The 20,059-nt window shown below is 35.0% G+C and overlaps 1 protein-coding gene across 1 annotated transcript in view; it reads right to left on the bottom strand.

Annotated features, from left to right (window-relative positions):
* Positions 1 to 20,059, bottom strand: part of SLIT2 (slit guidance ligand 2) — a 390,513-nt gene that overhangs the window by 123,211 nt on the left and 247,243 nt on the right. The window contains exons 6-9 of the mRNA XM_060147340.1: positions 16,123 to 16,194; positions 10,489 to 10,560; positions 7,802 to 7,974; positions 5,672 to 5,804 (exon numbers count right to left, since the gene is read on the bottom strand). Coding sequence (XP_060003323.1) covers positions 5,672 to 5,804; positions 7,802 to 7,974; positions 10,489 to 10,560; positions 16,123 to 16,194 — 450 coding nt within the window. The remainder of the gene's footprint in view (positions 1 to 5,671; positions 5,805 to 7,801; positions 7,975 to 10,488; positions 10,561 to 16,122; positions 16,195 to 20,059) is intronic.

Below are 20,059 nucleotides of genomic sequence, written 5' to 3' on the forward strand. Positions count from 1 at the left end.
CTGCTCCTTCAGATTTTTTTTTAAATCGTGCTTAATATAACTCCACCCTTTCAGAGATAAATCTGCTTTAAATGTTTAATTTTTACATTATCCATTCATTCAATAAATATTTATCTTATATTTATCAAGGGCCTACTATGTGCCAGGAACTAGATTTGTTGCTGGGTGTTCAGTGGTGATTAGAACAGAAGCAGTTCCTGTCTTCATAGAGCTGCTTTAGTAGTGAAGACAAACACACAACACAATATATATATATATATATATATATATACATATACATATACATATATGGATATATAGTTACAAAATGTAATAATTAAGTGCAGTCAAAATCAGATTCCTAGTCTGCAAATGGGAGGACAGATCCTGGACCATGGTAAAATCATCAGGATAATGAGGCCTCTTGGAGAAATAAAACCAACCTTTATCTAACACACACCTCTGCATTAGTTTTCCTATTTTATTTAAATTGCACAAATACACCCATCAAAGGTCAATGAGAAGATCAAATGCTACAATATGTGCATAGTATCCCACACTGCAGGCATTAGATAAATGCTAGTCTCTTTTCTATTCCTTCTTCTCCAATTATTTCAATTCTGACTTTAAAGGAATAGTTCCCTTCTATATCTTAACAAATTTAAGCACATACCACAGTGTGAAGTTAGAGTTGCAAGCACAAATCAGATAAAAGGAAAGGGTGAGGCAAGTTTTTCTACCCAGATTTACAGGCAGTTGATCACTGCTACATATCACACACACATACTTTCTTTTTGTCACAATATGAGATAGTTACAGGAATAAAGACACACTAGACAGTAGGAAGTCAACTCAACATTACTGAATGAAATGTCTGATAATTTTCAATAAAGAAATTCTACTAATAATTTACTGGTAAAATCCAATTTTAAAACATTATATGAAAAATATGAAGGGAGTTTATAATGTTCAGTTCATCATGTATTAAAAATATAGAATGTATAAAAATTTTTAAAGATGTTGCTAACTTTATTTCTACACTTTATGAATCTTACTGATTTTTTTTTTTTTTTTTTTTTTTGCGGTATGCGGGCCTCTCACTGCTGTGGCCTCTCCTGTTGTAGAGCGCAGGCTCCGGACGCGCAGGCCCAGAAGCCATGGCTCACGGGCCCAGCTGCTCCGTGGCATGTGGGATCCTCCCGGACCGGGGCACAAACCCATGTCCCCTGCATCGGCAGGCTGACTCTCAACCACTGCGCCACCAGGGAAGCCCCTTACTGATTCTTTAATAAAAAAGTAAAAGAGTAATAAAAGAAGTGAGTCACTAAGCTAGTAAGTTGTGCCACTATAATGAATGGTAATGGGTGTATTTTGTTGGAGTTGAAGATCAATATGATTTATTACCAGATGCTCTACTGATAAAGCTGATAACGTAATAATCAGAGAAGTAAAATTCACCTAGAGCTTCACATATGTTTTCATCTCTACTTATGAATTTATTATAGTTTTGCCTGATGAACCACCACCTCAACACAGACAAACTCATTGGGACATATTAGTTAGTCTAACTTTTATGCTACTAAATTCCACCATCATACAAAATCTATAGAGCATACAAAATGTAAGAAAAGCTCTGTGACAAAAAATAAAATAGACTACATGAGATAAACCATTTGAAATGTTTCATATTCCTTTCAGTCTGTTATGTCTACAACTCACTCCTCTTTTGTCAACCAGCAACAGCATTTTTGTCTCCTTTTCTATCATCAGGATTTGATCAATCCCCTCCTGGGCCCAGAACAATCTTGCTTCCACATATATCTTATCTAACTCTCACACTCTCATGTCTCTCTAAACCTATTCTTCCTCTCTGGCTTTCTAATGACTGCAGGTTTCTGCACCTTAAAATAAACCCATCTGTCCTTTATCATTGCAATTGTCTTCTTTAAAAAATCCTTTCTCAGCTAAACTCTTCAAACTACTCCATATCTGCTCTCTCCAATATTCATCACCTCTGACCTTTCTTAACACTCTGAAGAGCGGCTTACTTACCTATCACTCTATCTTGAATCCTTCAAGAACAATATGCTGGTCAAATTGTAAGACCTGTTCTCAGATCTCCTCTTGGTTCATCGCCCGGATCTGACTCGGAGGATCATTTTTCCCAGAAGCTCCTTCCTCCCTTACCTATTGTGGCCCTCTGCTGTTTTTGTTTAGTTCCCTTGGGTTTCTCTTCTGTTTTTCTCCTTTCCATTGGCCATCTGATGGCGTTAACCATCTACTTGTTTTTTTTTTTTTTATAATATTAATTACTCCAAAATCTTTGCCTCAAATCCTGTCTTATTCCAAATTATCATAGTCTGTATTATTTTAGTGTCTCTAAATATCTTACTGAAATTTCAGTATCTCACAAATTTTGCTCACCATCATCTTCCTTCCTAGTTTTGGTCCTGTTCCTCAGCTTCTTATATACAACGCCATAACCACCATCTCCCCAGCCCTCATACTTGATATTTTGGCATCATCTTTGAGTCCTTTTTCTCATCTCATCAAAGGCAAAATCCTATTAATTCTGCTTCTGTATTAGCTATCATAGCTGCTTCCACATCATCATTCCTACTATTACTTACTAGCTCCTGCTCTCATGACATCTCCCCTCGACCAACATAATAGTCTCCTAAGAAGCCTTAAGCCTGGTTTTCTCTCCTTTTGCCAAACCACTGGTGCACAGCTGTCAGATTAATTCTTCTTAGAGATTCAAACTCCTGTGTTCAAAGGCATTCCAAAGAAAGATTTAGATCCTTATACTCTCAAAGTCCTCCATGAATTAGCTCCAACCTACCTTTCCAACTTTGTTTCCTTATCTCTCTCAGGTACCAAATACCAATCAAATTGAGTTCCTGTGTGGTAGTATCTTGGATTTCCATTCTTATCGCCTATGCTGATAAGGTTCATTACTTCTGAAAGCTCTTTTCTCATCTTTGCAGTTCCATTCACTAATTATCCTTCAAGGCCTACCGCACACGTTACCTCCTACATGAAGGCTTGAGATCGAGGTATCATTCAATGAGTACTATCGTCTAAGCACATGAAGCTCTACATGTGTTAATTCTTTCACTACAAACTGACAACACTTAGTTCAGATGAGGAGATAATCCCATAGAGGATAAGTAACTTGCATACGGTCTCACAGTTAGTAAATGATAGGTAGACCTCGGGTTCTAACTAAAGCTTTCTGACACTAGTTAGCCACTGTAACTTGTTCTCCACTTTACGCCCTCTGTAATAAATACCTTGAACTTACATTTAGGTCTTTAATCCATTTTGAGTTTATTTTTGTGTCTGGTGTTAAGGAGTGTTCTAATTTCATTCTTTTACATGTAGCTGTCCAGTTTTCCCAGCACCACTTATTGAAGAGACCGTCTTTTCTCCATTGTATATTCTTGCTTTCTTTGTCACAGATTAGGAGACCATAGGGGCGTGGGTTTATCTCCGGGCTTTCTATCCTGTTCCATTGATTTATATTTCTGTTTTTGTGCCAGTACCATACTGTCTTGGTTACTGTAGCTTTGTAGTATAGTCTGAAGTCAGGGAGCCTGATTCCTCCAGCTCTGTTTTTCTTTCTCAAGACTGCTTTGGCTATTTGGGGTCTTTTTTGTTTCCATAAAAATTGTAAAATTTTTTGTTCTAATTCTGTAAAAACTGCCATTGGTAATTTGATAGGCAAAGCAGAAATAGAGTCACCGATGCAGAGAACAAACTTACAGTTACCAAGGGGGGAAAGGGGGATGGGATGAATTGGGAGATTGGGATTGACATATATACACTACTATGTATAACTAATGAGAACCTACAGTTTAGCACAGGGAACCCTACTCAATGATCTGTGGTGACCTAAATGGGAAGGAAATCTAAAAAAGAGTGGATATATGTATATGTATTACTGATTCACTTTGCTGTACAGCAGAAACTAACACCACATGGTAAAGCAGCTATACTCCAATAAAAATTAATGAAAAAAATAAAAACCTTGAACTTTATATTTTCCTCTCTTACGACATGTATTACTTTGTACCTCATTTTATAGCTTTTAACTTGCATGTCACTTGATGGAGATCTGTGGAGAATTCATGCTGCCTTTATGTAATAATAAGTGTTTACTTAATAAATGCTTGTGCCTGGAGAGATGGATATACTATTTCTCTGTGGGAACAGTTACTATGCCTTTCTACTATCTACTCCATCATACATTACATCTTCTAAGATGAGAGCCCTTATGTAATCTGTGGCTTTAGAATTAGATGGAGATGTCGTTTTTGAAGCATTATTTTCCATGGTGCCTCAACATGCACCTCTTACTCTAATTAGACTCAACTGTGCAATCCCTAAAACAAAATGCTCACTGCCACCTCTGCCCTTTGTTCCCAATGTTTCTCTGTCACAGAATGTCTCTTGCCTCTTTCCAAGCCATATATTGTTCTTCTTTCAAGGTTCAGCTAAAAAATACAAATGTCTTTTATGGCCAAGGTAGTGTTTCATCAATTAAAAATTTGATGAGAATAATATTATTATGTGCATACATATATTCTTTGTCTGTGTCAAGTACTGCATCTCTCTAAGTACACTTTTAAGCACATATTAAATACTTTAAAATAATGTTAGTGGGTCTTATGAATTAAGATTATTCTCATATAAGATAAATTAGGGCAGTTAACAGTTGAAAAAAATAATGAATAGTTCTTGAAAATAACTTAATTTTTTTGGTGCCTACTATGAAGGCCTGTCTAAAGAAGTTGATCCTACTTTATTATTTCAACCAAATATGTCCCAAAATATTTATTTTAATTCAAATTTAGAATTAACTTCTAAAACAGTATATGGTAGGCTGGGTGGTTAAGAGGTGCTCTCTTAGTTAATAGATATTAAGGTAAAGATTTTTCCTAATGCTTACTTCCCAAGATGGTAAAAGTAGTCCTCTTTACATCTTATGTGACCTTGTTTTAGCCACATGACTTATATTTGGCTAGGACACAGAAATGAGTCCAGCAGCTGCATACAAAATAGGTATGAAATATTTTGTTGAGAGAATTTAATTTTTGATGGAGGTAGCCACTGGCTCAAATAAGCTAAAATGCTCACTAATTTAAAAATCTTTTACATTTTGACTTGATAATATTATCTTTTTTATCCTTTGTGGTGGACTATACAACGGTTCAAACAAAACAGTGAAACTGCATTTTAAAACATGTTGTCTTGAGAAGGCAGACATCATCTAGTTATCTTGTTTCTATGATTTATTACCCCAGCTTGGTTTTTCTTTTATTTTTCACCACTCCAAGCTAGAAATGGGCAGAAGCAGATCTCCAGAACCAATTGGATAAATGAGGTACTCATACTCTTATTTTTCCTAAAGCGCCTAATAACACCTTCTGAAGAAAACGGAAAGTATTATTTTTCCTTGAAATGCATTCCTTTTAATTCTACCTGTGTTGAAAAAAAAAGAAAGAAAAATCCTAGCCACTTCAATAAGATATTTAATTAAACAGAGTCAAGGTCAATACAATTCTGAAAGAAACATTTGTCTAAGCTAATGGATCAGTTTGGCCTTTGATAAACCCAGAATCTCCTAAAGAAAGTCATGGCTTGGGTTATTGGGGAGGTGGGGGGATATGAGGGAATTCAGGGAACATACATTTCCGTGATAGTCTCTGGCAGATTTGTGGGGATCTCAGTGAGACCTTTCCCACGGCAGTCTACGATATTGTTGCTACAGGTACAAGCAGCTGGACAATGCAAAACACTGCAAGACGGCGCCATAAATGATTGGTGACCTGAAAAAGAAACAAACGGAAGTTATAGTTTTTCCTCCTCAATCTCATCATTGTGAAACACACAAATTTAGCTAAAATAACAAAGCACGTTATTAAACAGAAATGCATTTCTCTAAATACCTGATTATAAAATGATACTATATTTCTACAATATATTTTAGGAAGCATGCATGTATGTTTTGGGGTCAGTACCGATAAAGCAAATGAGATTTTTAAAACTAATTACAAAAATGATAATTTTTAAAATTTGAAAGATTTGTGAGAGAGGTTAAATTCTGATTTGAAACTAGAATTCTATTCAAATTTATTATGAGTTCCAAAAAAAGCAGCAACTTCAGACTAATCTATATTTCATTTCTAATAAGCTTAGATAGAGCATGGTCTTTATTGAATTTAAGTAGCTTAACTTACTTTAACTCAAAGAAGGAAAGGAAAACAGTAAAACTTCCCTCTTGGTAGACATAACTGTCTAAATAAGTAATCATGTGCCAATAAGTGTGGGGGAAATAGATGATGCTAAGTTTGATTTCTGGGTAGGTTCAAAATTACCGCTTTTTTTGAAGTTGTAATAATTTGTATCAGGTCATTCTGTTAGTTGTAATCTAGATGATTCCTATTTTGACTTTGTATGGCTTAAAATTTTAGGCTAAGTAGTTACCCAGAGGTATATATTTTACTACTCAGTATTGAAATTTTACTGTTCAAATGGTGAACAACAGGCTGTCAGGCATTTTGTACCAAATAGGCATCTGCAAACGCTGGGTTTGTCCCTGCAGCAGGGCCAGACCTCTCTACCCTGCAGAGAAAGGGCCCGAGTGGTGGTGATACCCGGGGAGGAAGCTACAGGCTAATTACTAACCAGGTCCCTCTCAAAAAGTTCTCACACTTTACAAAAATAGTCTCAGTCTAAACAAGAAACGTGAACTTGCCTTCTTCCTCATCTAGAAAACAGGAAGGAAAAAAGTGAAAAGAGAAAAAAGTGGTTAGTAACGAATTGTTAGTCATTTCCTTACTTAATTTTTTATAAAGCAATCAGACCTACTGAGCACATCCCATGACATTATAAGAAAATTTTGTTTGGGTTACAAAAAGCATGAGAAAATACATAAAAAGGTCTAAAGGATAGCAATAAAATAGAATCCTGAACTAGTATGTCTTCTCACTCTTCCTTTAGGAAACTGCTATTTATGATGCATTACAAATATTTAAAATTTTTGTTTTATTGTTATTTTGAACAGACACTTCTGAAGCAGAAATAATTTATATGGATTGGGAATCAGACTGCCTAGGTTGAGATCCTTGGACTTAACTCTACAACCTTCGACAAGGTTACTTACCATTTCTTTTTCTCAGCATTTTAAACTTTAATGTAATGTTACATTTCTCGACAGATGTTATGAGGGAGGTAAAAATGAGGTAAATATTTGTGAAATACTTAGACTGATGCTTAAGCACATAGAAAGAACTAACTGAATGTCACCTATTGATACTTTACATAACCGGTGTCTTATTTTTGTTTTCAGATTTTTGTTACTAAAGTTAGTCATTTATCCCTTTTAGGTAGGACTGCATCACATGAAAAGTATTTTGTCACTTTGCAACTACAGTTCTGTTACTTTTTCAATTTCCTAGCCGGGATCCAAGATTAGTTCATCATTTTTGCAATTGTTAACATCAAAATAGAAATAAATTCTTACTTAAAGGTAAAATCATGAGTAGCAAACAGAACTGTGATTTAGGAATTTCTTATCTTTCCCTTGGACTGAAAACCGAAAAATCCTTCATCATAACTTAGGTGAAAGTAATCAGTAATTGCCAACCATGCACGAATGTCTTAGAGCCTATGACATCATCCCTAACACAGAGGATTTCCACAGAGTGATTAGTGCATAACTGCACATTAGTGAGGAACAGTGAAACCTCTGAAGCATGCACCTTACACAGTTCCTTACATCATAGCATACGGGAATATGAAAACAGAAAGGTTCTTTCTCCCTTACCACTGCAGACAAATTCTCGTTTTTGAACCTCAGCTACGTTATGGCCCCTTAGGTGGGATGGCCCCATACACTGAGTGTAGAGGCCCACCCGAGGCCTTTGGCGTAGCCAGTCCGAGAGCCAGGCCAGGTGGCAGTCACAATACAGGTTGTTCGAATGGAGTCGACTAAATGAGAGCCAAGAAGTTTAAAGCAAGAAAACAGAAAAGAGTCATTTCAAAACTTGGAAAATTCATTCATAATAACATGTAACTTCGTCTCTACCTATAAATAGGTTAAAGCTTAATAAATGCCAATCTAATTATTTTCCTAAAAATTAAACTGGTTTATAACCACAGACTCAAGTCCCTCTTCATCTACCTCTGAGCTAAGCAAGTATACAGAAGCTTGAACATGACCATGAAAATCTTTTGCCTGCGTCTATTCAAAGGGACAAAGAGACACAAAGAAGTCCAAGGCAAATTGCTCTGCAGTCCCAACCTACTGGCAGCCAGTGGGGGTGGGGTGGAGGAATGGGGAGGTCTGGGCTCAGGCAGGGGTAGGAGGCATGTTAAGAAAAGTTGTGGCTCCCAGTTTGAAATACCAGTCAGTCATGTCATTATTAGTCTCTGTGGCAACTGCTGGCAAAACTTTTTTAGCAGGTCACTTTCATTTTTTGCTGAACCCGACAGAATAATAATTCAATATAAACCACTTCTTTTCACATCCTTATTCTGATTTCCTTCTTTTTGTTTAATCGCAGTAAAAGGGATTAGCTGCTTTTGGCTCTTGGGGACATAGCCTCAAAGAGCAGGAACTGAAATTAAAAGACATAAATGGCTGGGAGTGAAGTAATTATGCCAGCCCCCTCTACGCTGGCAGGGGTCCACACCAGATCATGGATCCCTTCCAAGTGGTAAATAGCACTTCTCCATTAATAAAATATCAGACAAATGTATCCACTAAATTAGGTAAATGACTTCAAACTGGCTTTTATGTTTTTTCAAACTAAAGAAAAGGACATCCTAAGCTATAAATCAAAGCATCATTCCCAGAATCATCTATGCCATGGTAATACCATTTTAGCCCTTTTTAGCTGATGTGCTCGATTATAACCCAATAACAGTAATGGATATTAAAACATGGAACCCAGTCCAGAAAGCTAATTGGACCATAAAAATGGAATTTTTAAGTAGCAATGATAATACAGAATAATGAAACAACCAAAGCAAGGGAATTTAAAGTCAGATGACTGTTTTACATTCTCCTTGAGCCTGGAGGTATGGAATAGACTGTCTTGCATCCAAACTAGACAGCATGCCACAGGACAGAAAAGCACATTTTGGGAAGGCTGGGTGACCTCTGGTGAAGTTTCCTTGGAGGTCAAAGTGGCATCTTTTGGAAGCCACAAGGCACATTCCACATCATTGCTCTCTAAATATTTCCATTGAAACCAAGTACATTACGATGATTCAATTAGATGTGCACACATTTGAAATGAGAAAAGAATATAAAAATTTAAAAACCTGACTAGTAAGACAAACTGTAGTGGATTTCCACAAGAAAATAAGACTCACTATACTATTTAATTTGTTTTTAAAAACTTAGCTAAAACTAATGAGAAACCAACTTCATTAAATATAGTTTGAGTGAACTGGGCTCTTCATTTTGCCAGTTAGTCTCAATCTGATAGCCCCAAGAAAACAAAACTTAGTTATGCCTGCATACTTTTAGAATGATTTTATTTTGCTAAATTATATTCCAAGGAAATTATAGCCCATGAAGAGCTCAGTTTTAGTGAGGAAAAAATGACATTAGTATTGATATTATCTAATTCATTAAAAAGTGGCAATTCAACTGATTTTTGATTAAAGAGAGAAAATAAATGTAATGTTTTCAGTTATAAATTATTGTAAAACAAAAATATTTTGAAAACCCTATCAAAATATATTTACTCTACTTAAAAACGCATATTTTTTCAAAAAGTCCAATGCTTGGTTTTGTTTCTCACCATTTCTCACATGTTGTATATAATATATATTTTTAGGTCAAGGTGATTCTGAAACCCAGTTCAAATGCTATTTATCACTGAAAATGTTTTAACTAAATACCCCACCCTGGGCTTTGAGGATTAATTTTTCTCTAAGAGAAAAAAATAGCTGTATCAAACACTTTTATTAGAGAGTCACTTTTATCCATCTAAAATATTTTAATGTCCATCTGTAACTCCTGAAAAGATATTTTAAAATATAAATGCTGACACAACCTTGATTACAGAAGCACTAAAGGGTGATGCTGTAATTTTACGTCACAAAGAATGCTGGAGAGCCAGTTTAGCTTTATTAGGATTGCTTGCCATACAGTAATAAAATCATAAAGATTTACCATTTATCATTTCTGACAGCCAATCAAGGAGTCTTCCATTTCTTAATGAAATGTGATCTCCACAATAGCTCAAAGTAAATGTTTTTCTCCCTCCCCCAAACTTCCCATAACACACATCATTTAAAAGGAAGCTTTCAAGTTTTCAGAATAATAGTTCATTTATTCAAATATCATATCCAGAACTTTTTAAAAAGTGGTGTTTCCCTTGTCTACCCCATGATGATCTAGTGGTCATATTCTTTACTTACTAAAAACAGTACTTAAGGGGAATCATTAATTGATTAAATTGACTTTATATATATATTGTGGCTACTTACAAAGTCCTAAGTTTAGGCATATGGTTGAAACTTGCCACAGAAAGTCTAGTAATGTTGTTATTGTTGAGAGTGCTGTAGAATAAAAAAAGGTTAGAAATTTTAGATATGAAAATTTATTGATCACTCCATATGTTAACACAGAAAAAACCTCTTGTGATTATGTTTATGCAGAACGATTACCTGGTAAAGATGGCATCAAGAATGAACTGTATTATACACAAGACGATAAATAAATTTCATACTTTAACATATTACTATGCATTCATCAAATATTTATTACTAATTTGTGACTTGAGTCATAGTATCTTTGACCATGTAGCTTTATGCACTGTGTACATACATGTCGATTTACGATGCTGGTTAAGAAATGAACGTGAGATAGTCACAGTTGGAAAAATTAAACAGTTATATTTCCTTTAAGGGTATTATGTATAATTAGTGTCCACGAGTAAATGAACCCATTTGAATTCTCCAATTGAAATCTCATAGCAATGGCACAGAATCAGTACTTTCAGGTCCTGGAACAGAGTCCTGTTAATTGTTCTTTACTGTGGACAGCAGCCGCTGTTGAAATTTGAGTAGGAAGAACAATATCTATATTTGGTACTTGCATTGGGTAGGAAAGAAGTGACATGCTGTAGCAATATAGTAAAAGCTTAATATATTCTAGCGGTTTTTAGTTGCAGCCACATATCCTGTTCTTTGTTTAGTGCTGTGTAGTGATCATGGTTTCTTGAAGCTAGGGTCAAGAAGATGGGTGGTCAAGGGAGATACGGTGAAAATAAGTATACTTCTCACTTGGTTCAAATTTTTCCTAATTTCCCTCTAACACAAGCATTGTTAGTTGTACTATTACTACTATTTCTACTACAACTACTACTCATTCATTCATCAAATATGTCCTGAATTGCTCTTATTTTTATGGTAACATGGAATTTCTAAAAATAAGTCAGGCATAAATCTTGTCCTAAAATAGCATACAGCCCAACTGCAGAGATGAATTATACAAAAACGTAGAGTTAGTAAGATTTAGAAGAGAGATATCTTTTTGTCTCCATTTGGAGAAGTCTGATTGTGACAAGACAGTGAAAAAGACCGTTATCCCAGGAATGGGTGAGCAGAGTGTGGAGATGACAAATGATTCCAGTATACAGAAGATACAGTAGGGTGATGACTAAACAGGGCAGTTGCTGAAGAAGGCAGGAAAGATGGATCTTGGTACAGGTGGATGATGTTTGATATTCAAGAAGGGTTTGAATTAGAGGTTGCACATTCACTTGCCTACAGAGGCCATGCAGGAAACATACAAGAGAGAAGCAGGCTGCTTGTAAAGAAATAAAATGGGGAAGAGAGACGGGGAAGAGCAGACCGATCCCTGGGGACAAAGAGGACCTTGGTGATAGTGATGATATTCTCTGTTGTAGCAACTAATATTCAGCTCTGATGGACTGCTGCTCTGCTGTAATGGAGAGCTGCCAAACAATCTGATTTTCTCAAGAGAAACTAAAAAGGGAAGTTTTTAGATCAATCTTCCTAATTTTTAAATACTGGCAACTAACTCAAATATTTCAGAGTCCACGGGCCACGTCTGTTTGGGCTAAGCAAGATACATTGAGGCTACTTTAGGCCAGCCGGTGGCTATGGTTATCAATGGTGGGATATGGGGTATTCAGGGGTAGAGGGATTTACTTAAACTTCTCAGTAAAGCAGGGTACGACAGCTACAGATCTAGAACATGCACTGACTCTCTTTACTATCCAGTTTAGCAATGTACTGAATGATATAAGAACTAATGCAAATGATCTGAACTAAGTCGTATAGAAAAAACCCCACTGAATGAAGGATCTATAAAGCACTGAATTGGTCGGCTCATGTTATCTGAAAGCCTCTAGTATTTTCCTGTACTCGAGTGAAATGAGACTTTTTTTCAAGCACCATTAAAACATATCCTGATGTCTGAACTAAAAGGTTTCACTTCTCAAAGGGATTTGCTTTAAATGACCCCTTTTCCTACCCTCAAAATTTATGCTGATTTTATATGGCTTAAATCTTCAGAGTATACAGCATACTGAAATGTGATTTGGGGGACAACTTTTCTTTTAAGCAATTCACACTAGGCAGACATGTGTTAATTTTGAACTATAGTTTCTTATAATTCCACACAAAAGAGCTATCATTGCATGCCGAAGCCAGTGGCTATCAATTTGAAGACTTTTCTCAAAATGTTAATTTGTTTAACGCAACTAAAAAAATAAATTATCTCATTATTTTTATTCAGTATTGATGCTGGCAAAGCAATATTAATACCTGGTAACTGAACAATATGTGGAACCAATGAAATTAAGTTATTTTGAAATTAACAATAAATATAATTTTTGATTAGGTATGATGACATGTATGTGTTATGGCCATGATCAAGTCCTATTATGAAACAATGTGAAGTTATATGCTGTACTTCTTTATTTGTGAACACTTTTTCCTGCATGGAAGTCTATTTCTATGTTCAACCTCAAGATTTTCTCTATGTAATGAGAATATATTCTTGTACAAAGGACATCCTGGTGTGTAAATAAGAAATGTTAGCCTTGGTAATCATGTAGGCCCTCTTGGACTTAGATCTTGATTTATTCTTTCTTATTCCCTAGTGCTAAGCATAGGATTTGGCAGAAAGTCTGATATTGAATGGATTTGAACCACTATGTTTCAATTCAATTCAATTATGTCCATTCTATAGAAGAGAAAAATAAACCATATAAAACTGGCAACTCAAGCAATGTATTTCATTTCTGAATCTAGTGTCCAAAGAAAATATTTATCTACATTTAGTTTCCAATGCTATTTTTGAGACATCATCTTCTTATTAAGAAAATAAAGTTAATTCTAAACCCTATCAATGAGAATTCCACAAAAAGTCAGTTCGTTTTACACGCAAGCGATAAACTGCCTCCTTGCTTTCATCTACCTTGGCTTTTCCTTCTTGAACTTTATTCAATCTCTCCCTTAATATATATTTTAATCTAACAAATTTCCATCAATGGTTCAGTATGATTACCCCCATCTTCTCCTGTTTGGCCTCAGTGTACTCATATATTCACACATGATTCACAGAATCAAAAGTTTAAAATATCTAAAACATTAGAAATCCAAAATTTAAGGTGATGTGCAAATTAATGCTCTTTCATTATTTCCTCATAATAAAAAGATATATCTTAAAGAGTCATGGATGATAAAAATAAGCAAAACAGGTAAATTTCTTTCTGGAACTCTATATAAAAAATGGTAACTCTATATTAAAAAAGCCCCAGACCAGACATTTATAATGGGTAAACTTTTGATCTACTTGACAAGAGATTATGGCTTAACAAAGTCAATCTTTCCAGCGTTCTAGCCAATTTAGCCTTAAATTCTTCATTAATTAATTTCTCTAATGGCTGCATAAATTATGAGCATTAAAAGATTAATATATATTAAAAGAATGTCTGCTTGACTTTATATTTAATATAAAATATTAAAATTATTTGGAAAAAATTCACATTTTCTTGTATTGTGCTAATTTTAATTCTTTTCTTTAGCAAACAAACTCTGTCCATTAGATATTCTTTGAGACCTATCTATTAAGGTCCTCAAAAGAGTTCCCAACATTTTAGATTTTGATTTTAATTCCATGAACCACGAGATGTTTATCACACTTTGGTGTGTTTCATGATAGTGGGTCTTGCAAAAGTCACCTTTTAGATATGTTGCTAACCTGACAAAATATAGGAGGTGACTGTGTTTTCTTGAACTTCCTGCTTCTAAAAACAATGATACTAGTTTAGAACTAAAAAAGCAAATGAATAGTTATTGTATTTGTGGGTAAAGTGTTTTCAATGCCTAGCACAGAGCTTGACACATAGCAGGAACTTTCTCTCTCTTCCTCTCTTCTCTCTCTCTCTCTCAATATATATGGAGCACTCAATACCTCCTCAGTATATTAAACATATATTAGTTATTCTATAGCTAATAAGTATTTAAGTTCTTTTACTTAATAATAAAGTACTTTATGGGATTTAATTCATTCAAAACATTTAGCAAATTTTTCATTAAATGTTTGGTATCATTCATATTCTCAGTTAGGTGCACTGAATAACAAATTCTTTGACTTATTCTGCTCTGTTCAACTAAGTAACACTTGTGGTAGTCTCCTCACATATAAAGTTTAGTGACATTGACTATGGTTTTGACGTCAGACCACTATCATGAAATCATAGTTGTATCGCAATTATTCTCACTCTGAAATAGCATTAGTGAGCTTCCTATATTAAAAATGGCTCTGGAACACAATTTTAAAAGTGGCCTTACAACTACAATGTGTACAACAAGCACTTTGATTTTTTTTTCCTTTAGAATAAGTTAGATTGTTATCAACAGAAACAAAGGTGATCTCTCAAGTGGTTAGAGAACAGTATATACTCTCAGAGCAATTTATCTCAATCAACTCATTCTTACATAATTCCTTAAAAATAATTAATAACTTAGCAGCACATGACACACTGAGAAATTCAATTCATTTACTTGCAAATAAAACCAAAATCATATAGAAAATATTGGAAAAATAAGCCATTCTAGTTGAAACAATCAACTTTTTTCAGAATTACATTCTGCTCTTCAAACTCAATTTATAAAGCAATGGGATCTTTTTCTCAGGAGGATTTCTGGATAACATTTAACACATGGACTGAAAATTCAAAACCTCTTCACATTTAATTCAGTTTCATATTTCTGAACAAACTGAGTCAGGGGAGAATTATAGCATAGAAATATATTTTATTGGGGGGAGAAATCTGTAAGTATACTTAAAAAGTTAGAAAGGTGAATCTTTGGGGAAATTTTTCAGAAATGTACAGGTGGCTTAAGCAGCTTGAGTAACTCTAGTTTTCATTAAAATTATTTTTCATTATAATTAACAATGCCATTAAAATTATTTTACAGTGTCAAAGGTCTGTAGAGATTACTCAGTTACCTCTAACCAATTTTGTCAGCCATGTCTGTCCAGCAAGGAAAGACAGAAAATGTCAATTATAATTCAAATCTGTGTGTAGTGCTTTACAAAGTCAGTAGTGAAGACTTTAAAATGGACCTAGTGGGCGGCTTATTAAATTTAGACAGTACATTTCAAAGTAACCTTACAGAGATGGTAAGTTATCTAGTTAAAATGACATTTTAAAATGAGAAAATGTCTTTCCATTGCACAGCAACTAAAACATACCAACATATCAGCTATTAAGGTTTATTTTTTGTTGTAATGTTTCCTATGCCACTGATGTTATCTTAATATATAGCAATTCTGGGAATTCTCACAAATCCTGTGTATGAGACTATTTTATCATAAGGAGAAACACTTAAAAGACAATACGTGTGAACATTTGAGTGTCGTTTCTAAATCAGACAATTTTACCTAAGCATATAGATATGCTATGCAAGGTTTTGCACACACACATTTCAACTCTTCTCTGTATTCGCTGTGAGTTATTTAAGGGCTCTCTTTGGGAAACCATTTTGACACAAGGTTTCAAGCTAACAGATAAGCATCCACCTTAGCACTCCCCAGACACAAAGCTCACGTTAAAAGAGTAAGAAATAAGCGGTACTTACAGCACCTCCAGGTCCCGGAGAGCCCTAAATGCCCCATCTTCAATACAGCTGATCTGGTTGTAATCCAGTTGCCTGTTAAACAGATTAGAAGAATATATGTAAGAGATTGGACACTAGCAGGGTTAGGTGAAAGGGAGTCTCCTGAAGGGTCTCTGAAGCCTTGGCTGCACTAACTGAAATGCTCTCACAAATACACTCATCTGCTTAAGAATGTCACAAGCCATTCTGGCGTCGGTGCCGTCACTGAAACCTCTTTTTGTTCTGAACTGTGTGTGCAAATAGCAGCCCTTGGAAAGCTCCAGTAAATAATAACTGCACCTTATATTAAATGCCATAGGAATGCAATTTCATTACATCAAGAAAAGCTATCCATTAAGAGCTTTCAGCGTCATCTTGCTGAAACAATTTCATTAAGGTAAAGGACTGTAAATCACTTAATGTCACATGCACCCCCTCAGTGACCTAACAGAATCCATTTATCAGAGACACCCAGCTGCATGTTAATTTCACTATCCTTGGCAAGAAAGAGCAAGAATACTTTTAGGTTTTCTTCTTTTTAAAGCAGTTTTCTTTCAAGAACTCCAAATCAGGAAAGAGAAATGACGTCCCACCTATCTCCTTGCTATTCCCAACTAGACATACACCTTACAAAGCTACCAGTTGTTTTATATTAAGCTTCACTATATGCAAGCATTGTTATCATTAAATGCGACTTCTCAGCACTGTAAATATTAGACTTTTCAGTTAAGGAACTTCCCAAATTACACCACTCTCCAGAAAACAAGTTTTTTAAAAGTATTAAGAAATTTTTAAAAATTTGCTTTTCTCAAAGCTGCTAATTTCGGCCCAAAACACTATGAAACACATATAGCAGCAAGATTGTTAAAACACCACACATCTCTACAGTCAAACATTTAAAAGCTGTATCAGCTCATTCTAAATTATACAGAATTCAAATAAATGAATGTTCTCCAGAAGTTTAAGTACTCATTTGCTAAAATTCAAAGATTGAAAAAAATGGCTGCTCCAAACTTATTTGCTTTTTCCTGCCGCTTGTCTGGGGAATTAAAATTTCCTTCTTCATACTAAGAAATGTACTTGGTTGAAATGGACAACTAAGTACTAAATCCCACAGCACTCTTCTTTTTGTTTAACAAATAAGCAGTTTTTATTTAAATCTAGTAGCTTGATGCTTAGCAATATTATTATTCCTGTAAAGAAAAAGTATTTTAATGCTTCACTTGAGATAGAAACAAAATGTTTAATGAAATAGTCAGGTGAGTTGTCAGCTCTGCATGCGTTGGGAAGGGAGGTACATGTACAGGGTAAGACTATGATCCTAATACAAATGAATCTTGTCCTTGTTTCAAGTGCAGAATTCACCAAAAGGGCTAATTCAAATCTGAGGTCAGTTTTTAAGGGAAATGTTGCAATAGCTGTTTCTCTCACAAGACGACTGAATAAAGGTGAAGTGATTTAAACCAGTGACATTCAGAGGGGCCTTTTCAAAGTCCTTACTTTAGAAATTATTTACATAGAGAATGTCTCATGAAATATACATCTCATTTTTAAGAAGGTCTCTGGAGGACATAATCATGTAAGAGGCTACCTTGATGCCGTGCAAATGGTGCGTACTAAGATGTGCAATATAAAAAACGTGAGCCCTTGAGAAGATACAATTTTATTGCTTGTATAAACTAAGGCTTTCCCCAAACAACAGCTACCACTCATGCTACTGTAACAGCTGAAAGCATTTCTGCTTATTAGGAAGTATGCAGAGGTATAATTTTATTTTCTAAGAAGACTTTTTAAAGACTCATGATGTAATATGGTTGCTGCAGTTCCAAGAAAACACTTAACATTCTTGAGCACTTTTGATTTTTACAGATTAAATTCATTTAACAATTAACTTAATAGCCGTTTTTTATTTTTAAAGTGCTAAATATATATCTACACTACTATTCTCTAACCTCTTGAACAATTTATCAAAGCCATTTAAATTAGCACAATGGCATGAAGTGTTACCCTTGACACACTACAAAAGAGAAATTGTTTCCAGACAAATTGGCAAAATCATTTAATGCTATCAAATTTGCCTAATGCAGTCTCCAGGTTAATCTGTAAAAGGGTGAGCTGTATGTTTGCCCATATCTTATTATCCTTAGCTGTCAATGTATAAATCAGTGCTGACACAGCTTCTTTTAAATCATGCATACTATACACAAAGGGGAAGCCCTAGTTTGCCAGAAAGCACTCAAGCAAATCTTGTCTTACAAGTACTGAAAGACAGATTACTTTTTGTATACCACTAGAAGTTGAGACGCTGCTGGAAACTTTTCTAATTTTACCCGTCTTTAACGTTGCTCATGGTTATATGCTTCTTCTGATTCTTAACAGAAATCTAAGCCCTTACTGGCACTAAACCATTAAGAATATTCAGCTCTCATAGGATCAAAGTCGTCCCTAAAAGTTTCCTGAATGCCATCATATCTCAGTTCAAATATCTTCTGAGAAGGAAGGTATTTTGTGAAAACACTACTCATTTGAAAGGACAATGAAAATCGAAGTAAATAATATTTTCAACAGTGGGTAGATTTTGTAGTATTCAAAGGTATGTTTATGGAAAGTGTTGTACCCGCATGACTGCTCATGGGAAAATCTCTCTGCACAAACCTCTATTTGTTTGCATATGGTTCAAGATAAACAGTGTCAAAACTCCGCAAAAGTGTAATTTATTTCAGAGTTTCTGGACTAATTTTCTTCACCTTGTTTCCTCTCATGCTACTCACTTCCTTCTCTACCACCTCGCAAACCCTGGGCACTCCTGCTTTCTGTAAACAGGAAAGGATCTGTTCAGCCAAGAGTTTAGTGACATGTTTAGATGTGATTATAAATTGTGCCGTAAAATTGTTCCGAATTAAGGAATTAGTAAGAAGAGAATTTTTTTCACTTCTCCAAAAAGTAATGTTACAGCTCTTTACCCAGACATAAGGTAAATGTGTTGATCTTTAGATGAAAAGAGCACTAGGTGCATCAGAGATGGCTTGAGGATCCTTTCCTGACACAGGAGCTACTTCCCAGGGGGAAGCAAGCTAGTGCTTTTCTTATTTTCCCAGGAGAAAGAACGGTATGGATAGTACCACTGGTGGTTTCTTTCAAACATCTAGCCTACATGTTCTTGCCCAGACTGCTGTGTCTTCTCCTCATTTCCTACCCCCAGCCCTCCTCTCTTGTTTCTGTTCAAATTCTGACCCATCCTCTCTGATGCTCCACTGTCCTAGTTTGTAAGAGTGTGACTTGAAGCCACTGCTTTATCTTTAATTTCATGAAAATAATGTTGTTAAAAAATATATTCTCTTTAAGATTTCTTAAAGAAATCTTAGCATTAAGCTAATGCTTAAGCTTAGCATTAACATTCTATGATTCTCTTTTCAGTGGTAGGTGCTCCTCTTCTGATGCTCTAGAATAACTCTAGACTGCCTATTTTATTTTTTCCTAACACTGGTAAATTTAGTCTTAGAGAACGCAGTATGTTTTTATTAAGAGAGATCACTCTGTGCCTCACTCACATAAAATTTCGAAAGCTGATCTGATTGTCTTTAAGACTAAAAATAATTTAGCCTAGCTTCAGATTTTGATTAATTCTCAGAATGAGAGACAATATATAACATTGCTAAGTATAAACTTTACAAAAGAGGTATATTAAATGACAAAAACGGTTGGACATTTGCTTACTTGGCATCCTGAAATATAACTGGAGACACTGCACTCTGTTACTTTTTTTTTTAACATCTTTATTGGAGTATGATTGCTTTGCAATGTTGTGTTAGTTTCTGCTGTATAACAAAGTGAATCAGCTATCTGTATACATATATCCCCATATCCCCTCCCCATTCTGTTACTTTTAAGTAAGTCTTTTTCAGGATTTCCTGTTGTC

This window comes from Lagenorhynchus albirostris, chromosome 4 (genome assembly GCF_949774975.1).
Source record: "Lagenorhynchus albirostris chromosome 4, mLagAlb1.1, whole genome shotgun sequence".
Taxonomy (NCBI): Eukaryota; Metazoa; Chordata; class Mammalia; order Artiodactyla; family Delphinidae; genus Lagenorhynchus; species Lagenorhynchus albirostris.